The sequence below is a fragment of the Acyrthosiphon pisum genome, chromosome X, assembly GCF_005508785.2.
Source record: "Acyrthosiphon pisum isolate AL4f chromosome X, pea_aphid_22Mar2018_4r6ur, whole genome shotgun sequence".
NCBI lineage: Eukaryota > Metazoa > Arthropoda > Insecta > Hemiptera > Aphididae > Acyrthosiphon > Acyrthosiphon pisum.
In genome coordinates, this window is record NC_042493.1 from 28,573,449 (window position 1) to 28,595,645 (window position 22,197).

The window sequence follows — 22,197 nt, forward strand, 5'->3', positions numbered from 1 at the left end:
AAATTACTGGAAAATTTAAATTTTGACTTCCCAATGCACCAACGATATTCACTTTCCAATCGAACAAGATACTGAAGTTGAAAATCGAAGCATTATTTCGACTACTTATCGTATACACAGACACAAAAAAAAAAAAAAAAAATTAATTTAAAAATTAAAAAAAAAAACACACATCATTGTAAAATCAATACATTCATCGTTTCACTCAGAATCTAATATCTTAGTTCAATGCGGTCTGTAGGAAGACTTCTTCTTTCAGATAAAAAAGAAGTTATCAACATTTGACAATTCTACTAGGCCTGAGAATTATTCCTGTGAAGTAATTTTTTTAATATAATATTATAGACCTTTCAACCCCACCCCCCTAAATAGGTGTAGGGCAGTATAAAATAATATAGATTAGTGGACAAGTATTATAATTGAGGAGGCAATTAAAATATAAAATATAATTTTCACATTTTATAAAATTGTGGATTATTAGAAAAACCAGCTGGAACCTTAAAGATAATATTTCAATCGCAATAAACAGTATGAAATACCTAGCATATTTTGATTATACAGCTTGTATATTAATAAATAAAATCCAAATTATTATCATTATATTTAATATTATTATTTTTTAAATATTTAAAAAAAAGGTAAGCTGAAGAAAAGTTTCAGCTTCTCGTTTATTAATTTGGTTCTTAGAAGCTCATATTGAAGCTTACGAGTTCCTGTGTTTAGGTGTATATATAGCTGCGATAGAGAACAGACGTTAACGAGTTTAAAAGTTAAAAGTTGAGTTACGGGTTCCGTTTTCCAAAATAACACTTTTAGTTGTTTTCAGCAGCTTCTATATCATATTGTACAACTATATTATTTATAACTATATAGCTAACAAATTACGTTTATAACTACTACGAAGTGACACAAACTTTTCAAGTAATTTTCATCACAGTGTCGCTGCTGCAATCACTCGGGAGGGGTAGGGGCGGTTATTTATACATTATTATTTATTGTATACATCTCAATTATTTTTTCATTTTTTGCTTCGAAAAATTATGGGTGTGCTAGGTAAATACAGGTATTAATTTATTATTTTAATATATAAAGAAATAAGAATAGTTATTAATTTGAGCACAATTTACGAGGTATTAGATACATACGTACGTTAGATAAATATATACATTTTGATTTGTTTTATATAAGAGTTTAATTTATTAACACTTGAAAATGGTATAATAAATTAATCCCATTGTTTTATAACAAATTTCTGGTATTTTGTAGTACAAAAAAAAATGCGATTTTCATTTTCAAATAAGTTGATATGACGAAAAAAAGTATAAAACGTTAATCAATTAAGTTTTTTTTTATCAATATCATAAAAAATATTTTTGTTTGTTTGTTTAAAGCTTGCCCAACTTTGACTTACTAATAAGAATATATTATAATAATATAAATAGACAAGAATTTAGTGATATAAAATATTGTTTTCGTGCAGCTACTGACTCGGTTGCTCAGTTAGCATTTAATAATATAATAAAACATTTTTCTGACAGTTTTATCTGTCTAACATGGCCATATTTATGTCCACTAATATTACATAACGCTGTTCTTTTTAATATTTTATACCATAAATTTAAAGTCCATTATAATAATATTTTATGAAATAATATCATTTAAAAATCTGAGAATTTTTCCCCTGTTTGAAAGACTAAGCGTTTTAGAAATGAATTTTATTATGACGTACAGTGTTTTATTCTGTAGATTCGTATTTATTTGTAGCAGGAACGTGTTTATTAATTTAAATTGCTATTTTGGACTTTATTTCTCGGCCTCGTCATCCATCGAGATTTAATAACGTTTATAAGTTACAAAGGCTACGGCCTCCAACGCTTTTAACATGAACAACTGTAAAATAAAATTGCTTATATTGGTACATATTTGTATACTAATAATAACATCAGTGACTGTTTAAATCATATTAATATTTTAACGATGCTGCATTTATTATATTTTGTGGATCATTTTAAAAATATACCTACGATTAGATGAAAATACCCACAATAATAATAATATAATATTATTATAGTATATATTAATATTATTATCGGCACTGTGGGTCTGGAGTCTCTAAATAATAATATTGTGCCATCATTGCCACTATAATACATTTAGGTAGAATAAAATAACAAAGTATATCAAAAATATTATTATTTACATTTATTATTATGTACGTTTGACATTGGAAATTCGTATATAATTAAACATTTTTTACAGCATATTAATTTAGGTAAAAACTGGGCTCAAAAGTACATATAAATTATTCACTACTGTAGTTTTAGCAGGAGTGTAATATGTATTACATTACAAAGATTCAAAAAAATAAAAATAAAAACGTAGCTTATTTGTGAGCGGTAACTGATAATTGGGTCGGTTTCTGCGCCTTGAACTATGGCAACTCTGTGTACGTCTATGGGATTATCCCATTATAATCATACATTATATATATATATTTGTTTTATCACAACATTATAAAATAATAAATACTTGATGCTTATTTTATTAATATTTTCAACGTGTGGAAGATTACATAATATGTATCGATCTACATATAAGATTTATTTCTACATTTGGTTTGTCATCTTAGTTTTTAACTTTAAGAAAGTAATAGATTTTTCAGATTTTCACGAAATCTTTATTAAGTGTGATCTTGTTCACAGCAGAACTGAGATGGTGGGTCTAGTTTTTAGCCGTTCCTGTAGTATAGTACCTACGTAGATATAGTTATACTATAGTTATAGTGCTATTGTTATATTATTGTTTAAGTTGATAAAATTACCTTTCGGTGGTTTGCACTTGAAACCGGAAATTGTCTGCAAATCCATACAGAGTGCAGATTCTTCACAGTGAAATATAGGTTATAAAATAAACATTAAATATGTATAGTAAAACTCGTATCGAAAAATGCAGTTTTACTTTGGATCTTCACTTTGAAGTTTCAATATCCCATAATATTATAGACTATACCTAGTCATGTTGTATAATGGTCGGGCCGTCGTGACAAGGGCGCGCTGAGACGGCGAAACGAATTCGATTAAAATGGGGCCGGGTAATGAATAATAATAATCTTTGTGCGAGAGACGACTCGACCACGTGTTTGCGTGCGTGCGTGAGTGTGACTGAGTGAGTTGTAGGAGTAGGTGGAGTCCAATGGTCGACGTGCCGCCGACGGTCGAGGCGTTAATAAACCGAAACAAGTGTCTGGGGCTAAGGGTGAATACCTACAAAACAGATTAAATAAATGCACACACACACACACACACGCGCACACACTTGCACTAAGCGTGCACGAACGCACGATATTTATAATGTTGAACGTTTCTTATATATTTTTCATCATTTCCATTTTCAGCATGCCTGTGCGTTAAATGCTTGGCGGTTAATAATAATATCATACGTTATATATTACGTACCTTCAACCGTCGGGTGATTACCGTCGGAAAATGATCGTTTGTGGTATGTATTTTATTCTTATACCAACGTCGTTATAAATTACGGGAAAAAGATAAAACCAACAAATGTTCAAAAAAAAATATTGTTTCACATAGCAGTGTGTAATAGTAATTAGGGTGGGCAATTTCCGGGAACACAACTTGGCGGGGATTCTTGGGAATGCCCCGAAATATCGAACAATGCACTAGTTTCAATATATTATTAAACATTATAGAATGTTAATATTAATAATGTATTTCAATTGCATAATTTTTTCGAACAAAAATGTGTAATAATAAAAATAAGCAAACTTTAAAAATAATATATATTATATATATTATAGTGTATATAAATGTGTATTGTGCATTTGTGCGTTTGTGAACAGTGTTAGAGAGATTTTGCACAACTCCAGTTAAACACTTCGGTAAAAATAACGTTCGGTTAAATTATACGGTAATATATTAACGTTATAGTTGCAACTTTAGTTTTTGCATTACCGTATACATAATATTCCGTTAAAATATTTTATCACTTTGTAAATTGTTACCATGACCAATATTAACCATTGACATATAAACATGTTTATGACTGTAACTTTTTTGATATCAATATTTTAGATTCGTAAAAAGCGGGATACCAAAAACCGGTGACTGATAAAGAAAACAGCTGTAATCACCAGCGTAAACTTTGACCAAAATCACAGACTAGATAATATAACCGATTGATGAGATTTAACCGTTAATAACCAGCAATACGGTGCCCGTTAAAATAATTAAAATAACCGATTACGATAATCAAATTACCGTAGGTACCGATATTTGGTACGCATGCGCAAAGGCTTGTTTTGGTAAATAACGTTAACGGGTTCATACGTTATTTTTAACCGGTGTTGTGCAAAAAACTCTAATACCAGGACTTGCAAACGTTATAATAACGTTATATTTGACAAAAAAACAATTATAACGGAAAGCGATAATCAAAAATCATTAAATACCGAAAAACCAAACATATCTAACGATCAACAAAATATATTGTATATCATTAAACAAAACATTACGCTTAACATAATTTATAGAATATCATTGAACAAGAAATAATGCAAAACGAAATATTTTGAAATCTATTTAAAAGATCTATTGGTTTCTTAGAAACTTTTATTTCATGCAAAAAAATGAAATAATCTAAGAATTGATTATATTATATTCCGTATCTGGTCCAGGGTCCTACCTGCATTAGTTATTATTTTTAAAATTAATAGGTATTAACACTATTTAAAAAAAAAAACGATTAACGCAAAAATTGTGTTACATTTTAACTGTAAATAACATAAAACAGAATATTTTTTTCAAATGCAAGCCCTGGTTAATTCAATACTATCATTGGAATATTAAAATATATAATTATTTATGATACAACAACTTAAATCATTAAATATAAATTTAACAATTATAAATCAACTATGATATCATGATGGATGTGGAAATATACACTCTGTACTTCTAATTCGAACATATAACATATTATAACAAGTATTTATAATTTATGTATTTCAAATATTTGCAAGTACCTAGGTAGGTAGGTACTTTAATTTATTAGGTAGGTAAAGGTACTTTTTGGTTATCGCGACTACGTAACTTATACGTTATTATGTAGGTCTTTCCGTTGAAATGTAATTTCCATTTTCATTACATTCCATTTCTATGGAAAGACCTACATAATAAATATTTGATAGAACGTACCATTTTCACAATTCACTTCAATGTGTAAGAGTAGAAAATGCTATACACTATACAGTGTCTAGCAAAGACAGAGTAAATATTAAAATTTGGGACTTGTCAACAAACTAGGAAGATGCTGCGCCGTAACTTTCTTCCAAGAAAAGGGTATTTTACCGAAAAACCTAGTGCTCGGTCACGAAGTAAAATATAGTATTTTGGAAAACAATTTTTTTTGGAAATGTGACATTTATATAATTTATATGTTGTAGTTTTGTACGGTTATCATTATAATTTAATTACCTACTTACAAGTTACAAAAGAAAAATTATAGCCTTATAGGTTATCACATTTTCACGCCATTTTTTTTTTGTTTTTAAACTCTTGATGTCGACTTAATATATTCGATTGAGTACTTCAGAATGCCTTTGATTAAACACCCAAATCTTTTTGAGTCGTTTATTTTTTGCATGGGTAAGGTAAGCAAGTACCTATCTAATTTGATTACCTTCAATAACGTGTTTACTCTTAACACGATTTAAATAAAATATTTGCAAGTAGCGGAAATTTAAGTTTAAGGATAAAAACTTGAATTATTAGATTTACGAAATAAGTTTGCAGCTACCACTGTGAATCTTTTAAATTATGTTTATTTCTGATATTCCAATCTCTATAAGTATATATATGTAATATAAAGTAATAGTATTTTCTAATAAATTCAAGAGATTCGTTTACATTTAAAAAATATTATTTCTCTAAAAATTAACAATGATAATAAATAATTTGTTGGATGTAGGTGACGCGTTAGTTGAAATGCGTCATAATTGAATTCGGTAATTTAAATAAAATATTTGAGTTAACACTTGCTTTTAAATAAATGTACTCTGCAGTAGAGTTTATTTAAACTTCGAGGAATATAATTATGAATACACATAAGTTAAAATTAATTTTCCTGATGTTAATAAACGTAATAAATGTACCATAAGTTTGTTTTTTTTTACTTATTATTTACTTTAGTTCGCGTCTAACGAACTCCGTTTGAATGAGTATAAGCAGTGAAAACGATTATTTAAAATACTGAATTATAAAATAATATGTACCTAGTCATAACTCTTAATAATAATAGTTATACATAATTTTCAAATTGATCAAACATTTAATATTATAATTTATTTTTTATGTTGATGGTAATTATAATTACTATATTATATAATATTGCATATTACTGAGTGAAAACCCAAGAACCTTTTAATTAGGTAGTGTTTTTTTTCTACTTTAGAAAATGTGTAGGTAAACTTATACTTGTACAGTTGTACACACCTAAAACATCGAATCTAATTTCGAAAATACGTTTTAATATAGCCATTTGGTATATTATGTCATAATTGTATGTTATTATATAATTACATTTATAAAATATTAATTGTGATAGGTATTAATGTTTTTTTATAACCTCTGTAATCATGCGCTTGAATTGAGAGCAGTACAAGGTGTAAAAGATTTATTTTATAACACTATAATCTAAAATAACGGCCAACTTTTTGATTCATATTGCAATAAGAAAAAAACACTTAAAGTCACTAAACCTATAATGAAAACAAGCAAAGGAAAATTGTGATGACTAGTGAGTGTGCTTGATTAGACATATCATATATAATATATTTTATACGTTTGAATGTTAGATAGTAGATATTATATTATATCGTACAGATATTATATCAATTTTTTACACTTAGGTTAGGTTCAATATAGCTATCCCAACCTAACCTGTTGTATAATACGTCGTAGTATTAATATGGAAATGTATACTACAAAACGGTTACTTTAAGAAAAATTATGATGTAAGCTATTTTTTCTTTCTAAGTAGACGAAAATGTGTTTTAAACGAAAATGTTTAGGTACCTATTAAATATGTTAGGTTATAAATTAAGCTTATGAATAACATTTTATAAACATTTTATTTCTCTAAATAAAGTATGCAATTTGCCACTTAACCCATTTGAAAGGATAAACCAGCAACATAATGCTCTATTTGATCAATAATATAAATGGAATTATAAAAATAATATATTAATGTAAACTTTACTGAAACGTCATATTAAACAAATTGGACGTAACGAATTTAACATGGCTAAATAAATATATCTAATCATTTGTGAATGGAAAATATTATTTTCATTGGTGGACGGTCGTTATAATAAAAATAACATGGAATATAAAATTAAAAATGTGTTAGACTTAGGGCCCGTATTACAATAGTTGAACTCCGGTTAAACCACCGAATTCGGCCGGTAAAATCAGTGGTTCAAGCGTAACCGAGGTTTAAACTATGATTGTAAAACGGGCCCTTAATGATAGAAAACATACAAGACATGTATAGTATACATTGTATACTCATTTTAACTGCTATGGCCACGCACATACATTGCATACCTATTCCCTCTATGCAATGCACCTACCAATACCAAGTCCCTGAGTTTTCTGAATATTATTGTTTATTTGTATGTATAATATTATTAATATGGATTGTTTGAGCAACAAACATTTTTAAATTACAATAATCTGACTTCATATGTTAGTTTTCGATTTTCATATGGGGTGCTCAAGTACCTATACGAAGCTATCAAATTCATTAATAGTTCTATTATTCAATAGCTTAGTGAAAAAATAAGCAACGAAAAATAAATAAAATATACCTCTGCCTAGTGAGCGTAGCTTATAATTAAATCGTGTGTGTAGAGGTATGTTTGACAGTTACAAAAAGGCTTTGATAACGCATTTGCTGTTTATTCGATGAATTATTTAATTTAATTTGGCTATACCTATTTAGCAGAATCCTTACGTCATGATACATAATCGAAAAACCTGAAAGCGCACTTATATATGGACGACGATGAAGAGAATTAATTAAAAATTGTCAATGAATTAAAAAAATATAAATTAATAAAAATAAAATTTAATAGCTTTTTAATTGAAAATCAACTGTGACATTGTGTTTTTATTATTACCATACAATAAACATACATACAATTATATATATTTTAATAAAATATATAATGGTAAATGATTTCTCGATTGATCGCTATAGATATATTATTTTATTATTATTATTATTATTATTATATTATTATATTATGTTATATATATATTATATATTACATATATATTATATGGATAAAACTAGAATATATTGGGTGATTCTTTGAACAGTAAATACTCATTGTCTAAAAACTTTTAGCTTTTTTGATGATACATTTTTTACATAAATAATTTGAATCCAATACAAAACAACAGTTTAAAGAAAATGGTATTTTTACTATTTTTAATTGAATGAAAACATAATATATTTTTAATTTTGTATCTTGAATCAGGATCATCGTTAAAAAATTTGTTGTTTAAAAATCAAACTACAAACCAAATTTTTTTAGATAAGCGGGGTAGACACTAGACAGTGTGAAACAAGTTCTTCGAGATACGCACACTGTGCTACTCCACTACTCTCATCAAACTTTAAACACTGATTATCTATATTAACTAATCGTTCGAAATTCTTAGAGATAACAGTAAGTTAACATATTCTGCTAAGCAGTTTTATATTAAAAAAGTCTTTTTTCTTTCAAAAAGTGAAAACAATAAAAATCATCACGATAAAATATAGTAAAAATGTTGTTTTGTAATTAATTAAAGTTATATAAAATAAAATACTGTGAAATTTGTTAATACATTTCGAGATAATGAGTGTTTACCGTTAAAATAATTACCCAGTTTATTGTACCATAAATATTATATAACGTTGATATTCAATTATAGTATTTGTTTTACGACTATACCGCCGAGAGCCGACAAAATGATGATCACGACTGACGAGACAGGATTAAAATTTAAAAGCTCATCTCTTATTATGTATAAATAATATATAACATATTTTAGGTATACCACTCAACCCCTATTCTTGCAACAAAAGGGCGCATTGCAACCAATACGGCAATACGCAGTTAAGATATATAGCACATTAGCTATTCACTAAGCATCCTCATTTCTACTTAAATTATCAATTATTCAAATTCTGATATTTGCGATTTTAAAGTTTATGCAAAGACCGTATTTTCAAGCACTTAGATTTTTTTATATTATTTAAGAAGTAGCCATAAACTACTTATTGTAGGGGTGTACCTAAAATAACCTAAACATTTTTATTATGAATTGTTAATCAGATGATTTTTTGTTTTTGAATAGATATATCAGTTGGAATTAAGGATTATAATTTCTGATTTATTAAATTGTATGTATTTAGGATAATAGTCCTGCACTCCTGCATGATAATAGGATTAAATGATATAGAGGATATGGCGCTTTGATGATTTTTGTTAAATAAATTACGACTTTTTAATTTGTACTAATTGTCATATTATAAAAGTATAATAGTCTCAATGTAACATACAGTTTATGTTTTATGTAAAAAAAATACTATAAAGACTTTTATCGTTAGAATCATAATAATGTTAAAGACTCAAAAACAATTTGTTTGAATTTCGATTTAGATGAAATAAAAACACATAACAAGAGTTAATTTACACAACAAAAGTTATTAACTTATTTTTAAAAAAGTTTGTATACCACAGGACACTCCTTATAATAAGTATATAGATCTAAGGATTTAAAAATATGTGTATATACGTACCTATGATTAAAAATACTGAAAAATAGTATTTGAATGACAATTAGTCTGTTACTTATAGAGACTTAATTCTAATTTACAGATTTTTCATATATCAAACACTTTTAATGTTATATAATACAAAATTAAAGTACAAACAACACCGTTTCTACGTTTATTGTTATTTCAGTCGGAAAACAAATACTTATTGAAAACCACTTCAACTAAATCATAGTAAAATATTGTTGATGAACTAAAAATGTTTTTTCAGAATTAAATTCTTTCAAATCAAAATCCTACAGTTTTTTTTTCAGGCGATTTGGTTTAAATATCAACTTATGATAAAAGGGGTTGGTGAATCATTCTGTGTATTATGCATGTGACGTAAAATAGATTTTTGGGCTTAGTCAGCGTTATGTGTTTGTTTCAATTAATATTTGATGTTATCGAACTCGTCACAAAAGCCGGGACAGGTAATATATTATATATACGCACAGCCGTCGTTAACGAAAACTGTAAGTTGCGTACGCTATAATATAAATTATAATATACAATAGACAATAGATATGTACAGGAGAGCCATTTTAAATTTTATACTACTTGAAATTGTATTATATTTTTTCGTAATAATCTATTTTTGATGGTATAAAAATTCACAAAGGTGTTCTGCGTTAACACTAGAAATTTGATTTTTTTTCTAAACGTAAAAAAAACAAAAATGTAAAAAGTTCCGATAAGAACCAGAAAGTTCTTCAGATATAAACTTTTGGTTGTTAATATAATTTTGTTCATTTAATTAGAACTTTTTCGTTCTGAGTTAAAGGTATGTTTTTACTAAGATGTTACCAACCTCAAATTAATAAATAATGTAACATTGGCTTTTCATTTAAATTTAAATAGATACCTATTTACAATACAGTACCCGAGGAAGGGGTCAAGAGTTCAACCACTTTCCCTCACGAAATTTTGTTCAGATTATGTAATCTTACAACTAATTATTTACCTAAACAATTAATTATTTAAGTTATATAGTTTTGATTTTCATAACCCCCACCCCTCCCTACAATTTGTTCTATGACGGTCATGCCTACTTAATTTATAATTTACAAATAAATTGTAAATAGATATCTTTATTTTGTTGATAAATGTTCAATAATTAATAAGATTGTACCATCATATTATCATTGCATAATATGTAGGCCATAATTGATACAATGAATAATATAATATAGTACTTTTTGGTTATTACTAATTTATTGTATCATGTAGATATAATCTTTTGGTTTAAAGTGTTTAAACACTATTGTTAAGAACCAAAAGTTGTTAATTAGCACGCTATATCAAATAATAAATGTTTACATTTTATCGATTTAGCACCTTTTAGTTCTTGATAACTCTTTAAATAAGATACCTACAAGGTTGGATGTGAGCTTGGACTAATATATAGAGCACTGATCAATAAGAAGCACGTGTTTATCAAAAGCTGGATTTTCAACAAAATCAATTCATCACCTTTTGGTTCAGATCCTTATTTACAATTTTTAGCAAATTGACGTACTACACATTTGCATTTTTGTCCTGCAAACCAAAATCGGGACTGCTATGCATAGTATATTTTAAGAAATATAAGTAAATATATTTTTACTATAGTAGCGGTACCTGCTGATACCTATACATATTATAATATTTATTTGTTTATAATATTTTGCTTTATATATAATTAAAGATGACAATTAATTGTATATTATAGGTATAACGTAATAATATATCTTATAGTACTTATGTAATGTCCGAGTCTTTATCCCTGTGTTTGTCCTCGTAAACACCCGGCTACTAAGGTGTACATGTTAACGTTAAAAAAAATAATTTATGACAGAAACTAATGCAAAACATTTGTCCGAATAGCGGACGTGGGCTATATAATACATTGATGCTTCTCCATTTCATTTCTCTCGCATACCTCTTCCGCTATTTAGTACCGTTGAATCAACATATTAAACCATGTTAACTAAGTTTAACCTTAAAAAAACATAGGTGTTTCAGGCTATACATTTTAACTTTCAAGTTATAGGTAGGAACTTTAGTAGGCCCTTATTAGTTCCTGAACACAATATAATATCACGCTCAGTTATATGTACTTAGGCACGTATAATTCCAACCCATTTAGAATTAATAAATACATTTTCTCAGGACATGGACGCAGAGTGAAAATAGGGTAGGGGTTATAATTTAAAATATACACAATGTAATCACAAATATTTTCTTCATACATTTTTGATTTTTAAAGTAAGTATCACTTCATATTATTTAATATCTCTTGTTCTGGATATAAAAAAAAGTGTGGATATACCTACTTAGCTAACTATTTAACTGCGTGGATCCTTCTCTGACGTATTTGTATAACACTAGGTACCAAACTGTCCACACTGCTGGTAACCAGGTGCGTATTTACGTGGGGGCTATGATATCTCTTACGTTTTTTTGTGATCATTATACCTACAATTAATTAATACGATATTAAATAATCATTATTTTTGTCTAGATGATAGTATTTGTTAATACTAAATGCCAAATGGCCTTGTTACAATGCCTCCGAGAAGTAAAAACAATACAGTATAGGTATACGAGATAATTGAAGAACTTTGCTTTAAAAAAAATAAAAATATTGTTTTAAATTAAAAAAAAAAGTATACACCATTTCTACAACTTATTACGTTCATTATTGTTTTTATTCAGTAAGTGAGCCACCAACAATTCAACTTTCCATGCACGGGTGACTATAATATATACAACATATAGTAGGTTAGGTGAGTTATAACTTATAAAATTAAAACACATTGCGGGTTCCTTTTTGTACCTATTAAAATGGATTCTGCTGTCGCTACATAATATTGATTCCACGCGTATTTTTCATTATAACAGGCGCCTATTAAAAAACACTGAAATATTTACTGTTTTGATACTTCTATGTCTAAAGGTTATTCTATTTTTATGCGTTGTATCAGTATTTGTATCGAATCAATGTTTACCAGTTTGTATATTTAATATTTATAGTGTTTTCGTTGCTTGGCGTTCGCATAAAATGTAATATAAATTTAATAGAAGTTCATAAAAATATGCTGAGCTTTTATGGGTGCGTCCAAATACAATTACGGGAATAAAATGTTCATTGTATATATTTCATTAAATTGATTTACAAAATAAGATATCGCTGTCGTTAAATTCGAAATAAAAATTTACTCGTTCCAATAATAATATTTGTACTATAATATTATGTATTATAGCAACGATAGAATATTATTATTATTTGTGAAGGAAAAATATGTGTGGTATAAAAATAATGATAGTACGGCTTATATATAGTGTACCTACGTGCTTTTGACGAAACTGTAAAAAAAATTCTAGTCCTCAATCAGCGTTTTATAATAACTTGTGTCCAGCGTTTGAAAAGCGGCACCAATAATTGTAGTGTAGGTGACATGTTGGTCTCGACAAAATGGTCAGCATATTATATATAGTACTTGCCCCCCAATGTTTCATTTTTACACATATTTTTTTGAATGCGTTGTTGTTTTTAATAATAGTTTTAATGCGAAAGTAAAAAATATATCACAACTAAAATGTACAATCTGCTGTCAACTGATATCAATCAAAACCTTTTAGATTACATATTTTTGTGTACGTATAATAAAGGCCTCCTGAAAAAAAAAACAACACATAAATCAATTGCTCCTCATCGTTAGACGTTTCAGTCGTTCTCTTGATTACAAGTCATAATAGTATAATATATAGTAAAATTGGTCGTTTTGCTTTGTGCGTGCGAACGATCGACGATAAAACAGCTTTTGTAAAATGATTTGAAATCTCACTGATCTGCATTGTACCCACTTTAATAATAATAATAATATATGGAATAGGTAAACGCGTTTAGAAAAATATCAATAACAATTAATGACGAAAATTAAACGTATATACGCATCCTTGATGATTATATTATTATTATTATGCGTTAACCCTCACGTGCACGTTACGCGATTACAAGTAAACAACTGTTTTATGACTACTTTGAAATTACAGTCGGTAATCCGACTCTTGTCTGTCTACGCAGCGTTTGGGTCTCTGTAGAAAATGTAAATCCGTTATTTTAATACGTCGGCGTCCTCTGTGCACGGTCGCGTTCCTTTGATGTCTTTTAGGTATGGCTTAAAACATATGGTCGGTACGCGTCTTTGCGCTTTCTCACGATTACGCACACCTAGCATAATACATACATACATATTATAATATAATGTACATTCAATATTGTACCCAAGGGCCAAGACTAGGCGTTAACGAGTTACAAATTTAAATTAAGTCAAAAAACGTTGGGTTGATTTTAACTAAAATCATGATATATAAGTGGTTAATAAATAATAATATATCATGGTTATTTTTGTTGTTTATAATTCTTAAATACTCTTATCTTTACTTTTAACTGAATTTTACAAGATAGGTACCTACTTATGGATGTAGGTAGTGGTATAAATGACGTGTTAGTTTTAAAATCTAATTTTTAAATGATACTGCCTAGATATGACACTGATTCATCTTATATTATACTACCCTACTGTATTTTATATTAGGCTCAAACCTCGGAGCTTAAAAAATAACACAGAGATTTAGCTATTTAACACATTTTAAGAATATTAAAATCTTGACTGTACAATTGTGTTCAGTTTGTTTATTTTATACTATATAATAAAATCATAAAAGTTTTAACATAACAAGTCACTTAGCCAACTTAATCAGAAATGTTACTACACAATGATGTACATAACGTGATATTTTTAATTTCAGATGGAAGAAACCACCGATTTGGAAATTGCGATAATAGACCCTGTGGGTTTGAAGCGGCTTGTCGGCCATTGGACAAGGATTCGTATATGTGTATATGTCCACAAGATATGAGTGAGCCCACCGATGACTTGAAATGTCTCACGAGAAAGACCGGTAATATATTTTTTTTTAATTTCTATTATTTTATGTCTATTTTTACTGTAATTTGTCGCATATATAGTTCCAGTGGCCCCGAGACCATTTGTGAGCTTGAGCATCAACAAAAACGGACAAAAATCGTTAGAAACAGTAGTACATCCGTTCACGACCACCAGCCATCCAATTAAGACCACATTAAACCAAACGACATCATTTCCCCCAGTGAGTATAAAATATTATGACTTATACGACTGTTATATATAATATCATAGGTAACTATAAAATATATTATAAGAGTAACAAACAAAATTATTGAAATGAAAATCATCGATTCGGTAAAAGTACAATAATCACCGAATTGCTTATCCATATTGATGAAAACTTTCAGATTCTGATCAGAGCGATAAATGTATTGATTTTACAATGATGTATGTTTTTTTTTTGTGACCACCACCACGTTATAGAGTTGCTTTAGTTGTCTACTTCAGCATCTTTTCTTGAAAGAACTTTTAATCTAGTTCGTACTTTGGAGTAGATGTTTAAATTTTCAATCCTTAGTTATAAAATTTGAACATTTTATAAATAAAAAAATTATTAAACTTTAAATTTTGATAAATTTTGCCAAGATTTGAACTTTAAATGCTTATAAAATAAATTCTGTGTATGTAATTTTAATATTTTTCAACTGTTATTGTAACAATATGTCAGGAGCCTTGCATTAAATTTTCACGCTTTTTTACCCAACAAATAAAGTTTTATTTAAATTCATAGAAAAAAAGACTTATACAATTGGAAACTGAAAATGTTCCTAAATAGTATAAAACAAATCTAAATATTTTGAAAATTTTATCGTGTATAGAAAATGCAAATATAAACAACCAGTAAACATTTCGTGTATATACGTTCATTTGTCTTAGAGTTACACCAAAAACCAAAATAAATTTTCTAGAAAATTGATTTTGCGTAAAAATTCCCGTTTTTCCTTAATTTTTATGTTGATTTTCCCGGCGCTTTTGAAAACTAACAAGAATTTTAAACCAACTAGATTCACTTTCCCATCAAACAAGATACTGTTGAAGAAAATCCAAGCATTTTTACTGTCCTTAAAGGTGATGACACAAAAATAAAAAAAACACACATCATTGTAAAATCAATACATTCATCGTTCTACTCAGAATCTAAAATAGTTGAAGTGATATAAATTTATATTATTGTTTACCAAATGGTTGATACATATAAGGCCATGTGAAAGGTGTTAGAAAAGTATTTAACGTTTGTGAACATTTTTAATTTTACATGATTTCAAGTCTTAACATACGATTCAATATTCATTCGATTCGCTTTATGTAATCTAACTTTCTACTTTAAAAATAATTATGTTATAATATTTGTTTATTATAATATAGTTTTAAGAAACGTTTAATAAAAAACATATCTCGGGTACAGACTTTACGTCATACTCCACATCATAATAATCATACGGTCAGCATACGCATTATTGCGTATGTCTTTATAATAATATGTAAAAAAAAAATAGCATTTTATAATCGTGGGCGAATAATTTGTGTTTGATTTATGAGAAATTATTAATTTTAATACCAGCTCGTTGTACACAGAAAAAAACCAGTTAATGTTTCGCTTGAAATAGTTCTGTGAATAAGCTTGATTGCAATGTTATTTTACAGACCGTTGATTGTAGTAATATCTTTTTAGAGTGTCCCATCAATGTTTTTGACAGAGTTGTTTATATCACGTAGTTACCCGTAGTGTAGTTAAAAAAAAACCAATTTGAAACAAAAAAAGGCAAAAAGTTCAAACAATATGTTACTAAGTAAAAGCACAACTCACATTAAAAAAGGTGGATAAGTGTGTGTCGCTCTGCTGTACAGTAGGTTACAAGTGGGTCACTATATAATGTATGATATTAAATTTAAATTCAATGATATAATATCACTGTATAAGAAAAACGATTCTAAGCGGAGACGGTATGTCAGTCTAGGTATTAGCTATATTATATACTTATCTATGGTATTAAAAAAAAAATTTATCAATAATAGGTATCTATAATAAATTCCAAATTAATCATATCACAATATCCATTAGGTACTTATAACGTGTTATACATCAACAACAAATCGTGGTACTATCATATATATATAATAGTATACTTTAGAAGTTTCAAGTACCCACAAATAATATTATACAATCACAACAAAATAACTAAAATAGTTATTCCAGGTTTTTAATATGTAATTTCGTCCAAATTTGAGCTTAAAATGACTATATAAAAATAAACTTTGCCTATGTATTTTTTAGATTTTTCGGTAATAGAATTAAATACTTACTTGAAATCTTCTTTTAAATTTTCAATCCTTAGATATAAAAGTTGAACATTTTATAAATTTTTAACTATGAAATAATTATTCAATTTTAAATTTGATAAATTTTGTCAAAATCCAATCTTTAAATGCTTATTAAAAAAAATTGCGCCTATGTATTTTTAATGTTTTTCGCTGCTGTTGTAACAATATATCAGGAGCCTAGCATTACATTTTTACATTTTTTGGCCCAACAGATAAGACTTTATTGATATTTATAGAAAAAAAAACGAAAAAAAATGAAAACTGACAATGTATGTAAACAGTTCAAAAAGTGTCAAATTATTTTCAAAATTGTATAGTATATATAAAATACTAATATACACATTCAGTGAAATTTTCAAGTATCTACAGTCATTCGTTTTTTAATTACAACAAAATAAGAAAATCGTTACGTCGAGTGAATATCGAGTTAATGTTGTCAAAATATGAATTTCAAACGCTCATAAAAATTTAATTTTACTTGCTTGTAGACATTTATTTTTTGAAAAAGGTAGACAAACTTATGAGGAATCTTGTTTTACATATTCAAGTCTTCGATCTAAAAAGAAATTTTTTCATGAATTTCTAACTAAAAATAATTTGCGAATTTTCGTCATTTTTACGTATTTTGTCAATATTGGAACTTTATATGCTTATAAAAATAAATTGTAACAACGGATTTTAAATTTTTTTCATCTGCATTTGAAACAGTATAATAGGAACCTTCTATTAAATTTTCAAGCTTCTTTCACCAACAAATAAAATTTTATTGATATTTAATATTTATAAATAAAATGGAAACTGAAAATGTCCGTAAACAGCTCAAAATAAATCAAAATATTTTAAAAATGTTATGATGTAGAGAAAATGCTAATATAAACATTCAGTCAAAATTGTATGTATCAACGGTCATTTGTTTTAGAGTTATACCAAAAACCAAAATCGATTTTCTCGAAAACAGATTTTGCGTAAAATTCCCGTTTTTCCTTAATTTTTCCAATCACTTCCAAACACTTTTACTGTCCTAAAAGGTGATGACAGACAAAAAAAAAAAAAAAACACAGTAAAATCATTTTGTTCACATCATTGTATTATCATTGTAAAATCAATACATTCATTGTTCCACTCAGAATCTAAAATAACTTAAATGATATAATATGGGAAATTGGGGAAAAAATCTTCAGTGAAAAATACTTCAAGGAAAAATTTACAATTGACAATATAATATTATTTATATTTGTATGTATACGTCAAAATTATCTTTGTAAATATTATTGAAACCATTATACATATAATATATAGGTAATACATTTTTGAATTTTTCCAAAGCTTACCTATATGATTTTATATATATTTTTCAGTTGTGCTGTCTTTCCGCCATACTCAAATTCGTATAATAATTATTATTGTGTAACATTTTCACTTTATAGTGTCACAGTAGTGTAAAAAGAAATATCTTAATTTATTATATTTATAGCTGGTACCTTTATTATAATATTTATATTTCTGAAATGTGTCATGGCTATATACGTAAGGTACTATAGGTATCTATACCTAATTAAAGAAACGAGTCCTAAATTTAATAATTAGGTTTCCAAGGAATTACCCTATCGTGAAAAAAAAAACAAAAAAAGATTCTATTAGTTTAGATTGATAGCGACCTACCTTATTATTATCATTCACGGACTTGGTTTTTTTTGCAGGTGAAACAGAACATGGACGTCAATATATTGGGTTTTATTTTGCGCATAAACGTGTTCATGCTATTGGCTATGGGAATAGCAGCATTCGTGTCGGTGGTATTGATACTGACCATATGGTGGAGTCGTGCGTCTAAAGGCTGTTGCAAGTCAAAGGCAGCCAACAACATTGTAAGCATCGACCGTGTTAGCGGTATAGGCGCGTTGCGCGTACAACTATATCATGATATTATAACCATGGTTGCAATATAATATACAGGTTATTGCATATACCTAGGTTCGGATTCTTATTATCAGATACAAAATGGCTGCGTAACGGGATATCACGTAGATATTAATTTTGCGAACCACATAACATTATATTTGATAATTATTAGCTCCCTTTATACCCTAAAATTTTTGTTTTTATCATCAAATATTTATCAATGGAGAATGGGTAGGTAATATTCGATAATATGCTATAATATATGTATAATGAATGATATTTCAACCATGGATATAACTCACAATACTGTACGTGTTTCAGTATCGTGGCCACGCGGTAGATGAATACTTGAGCCGTATTTGAGACTTGAGTATTCATATCAAGTGGTAAATTTAATTTGATAAATTCTAATAAAAATTATTATATTATATTTTATCCACCTCCAACACAAGTGTTAACTTAAAGGAGGTGTGCAGAAAATTGTTTATTTTCTTTTTTTAAAGTACTCATGCCTATATTATGTATTGTCTTCTTTCTTTCTGCAAATAAATTATTATTATTATTATCGCGAACCTCCTCTGGAAATTTTTGGTTGCGCTTCTGTAAGCACATTGAACTAATAATATGTGTGTATAATATTATATAATATATCTACGCGCACTCAGCATATATCCGGAAAATACTATAAATAATCTATGATGTAATATCTATGACGTCACGTGTCTGTTTAGTCACCTGTGGTGTCCCTGATAAGAGGAGTGATCCAGGAAGACAGTTTCACGATGAACCCGCAATACGCTGCGCCGTCGCCCGTCGCCAAAGACACTATTTTGATACCGTATCTGAGTAAAAGTTGTATATCGTCAATGGAAGAAATCGGGCAAGGATTTTTCGGAAAAGTTTACAAAGGTAATGTGACACGGCTGCCGTTACGACGTTATTTTATATTTTCAGGCGGACAGTGATGTTGAGTACAGATAATAAAAATCTTATAAATCTAAAAAGAATCCTGTATAGATGTAATATTTAAATGTAGACAATGATAAGCAAATATCATTTTTTTCTAGATTATATCTAAAATACATAAATCCATTTTTTATTTAAATTTATAAGCGAAGAATATCAAAAATATCCAAAGAAATATTAGTAGGATGTACAATTTGTTCAAATGTTAAAATTGACATAGATAAGGATATTTTTTTTTATCTAAGGTATAACTTTACTATAGGTACTTAGCAATATGAAATAAAAGATATAATTAATTGAGATAAGTCTCAACACTGACCTCAGATGCATCGATCATCTGAAAAAACAAAGACTAAACTACCTACATAAACTTAAAAAACAAAAAAATAAAAGTTAAGAAACGAATTTAGAAATGTTTATGTCTCTCGGCCGATAGCTATCAGCATACCGACTATATGACCCGTCTACGTATAATATATTGTTATTCTCAATTTTTTATATCTTTGATATACTTTTGTATTGCTTCTGTGTAATCGGATTTTATGCACATGTACGCATTATTATGTAAGAGCCATTAAGGAAATATGACGTATGCAATACCGTACATGAAATAAAAGCTGTGATTTTTCTCCCATTTGGCACAGAGCGTTAGAAAAATCAACAGAAAACGTAGAAAAAATATATAAAAATATAATTTTAGAACAGTTAACAGTCTGGGTTGCATAAAAAATTGATTAATTTAATGGACCAATTGTGGGCCACTCAATCTTGTTTAAAGCATTATTAACTCACTACGAACTATTTATTCATTAAAAGTTTAGTGGTTACTGGTTGGTTATGCAACTCAGCATTACATTCTTATATAAACGATCGAAACGAATTATTAGCTAGAAAATCGTCAAATATTGAAAAATAAACCATACTCACTTACATCCTTACATATAAATTTATCATTTTCGTGCACGTAGTTAAGGATAACGTTGAAAAATGTTGTAACAAATGTTAAAATAAATAAATAAATATGTAATTATTGTCCATGCAGGTATCCTCCAACAGACCGAAGGCAAATATGAAACAGTCGCCATAAAAGTCTTAAAGGATCACACTAACTTGGAGGCCAAAGAAGACTTTATGAGGGAAGTAGAGATAATGACGTATTTCAGACATCCGAATATCTTGACATTGATCGGAGTTTGCCCCCAAGGTAATATTACGCAATACGCTTTTCATAATAATAACAATAATAAAATAATATAATATATAATACACATAATAAATACACGTAATTTAATATTACGATAATAATAATAATATTAATAACAATAATTTAAGTATTCCAATAATAATTTTAACAGTATAATATTCCCACGTGTGTTTTCGATATATGGGCAGGTCGCTTACATTCATACCCAACATGCATACTTAATTATATATAATATCCTATTCCGTTTTTGTCCGTGATTGATGTCGATGCATTTTAATTAATATCGCATATACACCATAATATATTGTTGGGATCAAAGCCGTGTTGCCGTAAAATTTTTCCACCCTATGAAAAATTGATAAGTTACTCACTTTTTATTAGGTACCTATTCACTGATTTATCACAAAAATGTGAATACCTAACCTATCTAATAATCATTAATCACACTTTTATAAGTATTATTACTTAATACTTTTTAGGAATTCTATAGCTTATATTAATATTGAGGAATATACCCTTTAGTCTTGACCATCATCTAACACGGCATTAGGAATTCGAATTGGAATGAGTACCACCTATCTACACTGCTGAACAAGCGTAATACAGTGCTGTAGTAGCGTCAAACTTATTATTTCGTACCGACCGTTACGACTTACAAACATTTTTAAATAATTTATTATCATGAATATTTTTTGTTAATTCAAATTTATTATCATTTAATTAATCTAGATTTCTGCACGCCGCCGTTAACTGAAATGCCAGAGTAGTGTGATATATCAGTATAATAACAGTCATATTTTATTTTGTTTTTCAAAATGTTATTTATTCTTCAAGATGATAATGTGCCCCATCAAACATGTAGATGTTGTAATATACTTGAGTTAGTAATTATAGGGTAACGAGGGAATTGATTCACAAAGAATACAAATGAAACAATTAAAA

The 22,197-nt window shown here is 27.9% G+C and overlaps 1 protein-coding gene across 2 annotated transcripts in view; it reads left to right on the plus strand.

The window, feature by feature from the left end:
• LOC100160641 (tyrosine-protein kinase transmembrane receptor Ror) overlaps positions 1-22,197 on the plus strand; it is a 57,286-nt gene that overhangs the window by 29,583 nt on the left and 5,506 nt on the right. For both annotated transcript variants that reach the window (XM_001944304.5, XM_003245048.4), the window contains exons 2-6: positions 14,683-14,835; positions 14,903-15,042; positions 18,884-19,051; positions 19,817-19,994; positions 21,094-21,255. In XM_001944304.5, coding sequence (XP_001944339.1) covers positions 14,683-14,835; positions 14,903-15,042; positions 18,884-19,051; positions 19,817-19,994; positions 21,094-21,255 — 801 coding nt within the window. The remainder of the gene's footprint in view (positions 1-14,682; positions 14,836-14,902; positions 15,043-18,883; positions 19,052-19,816; positions 19,995-21,093; positions 21,256-22,197) is intronic.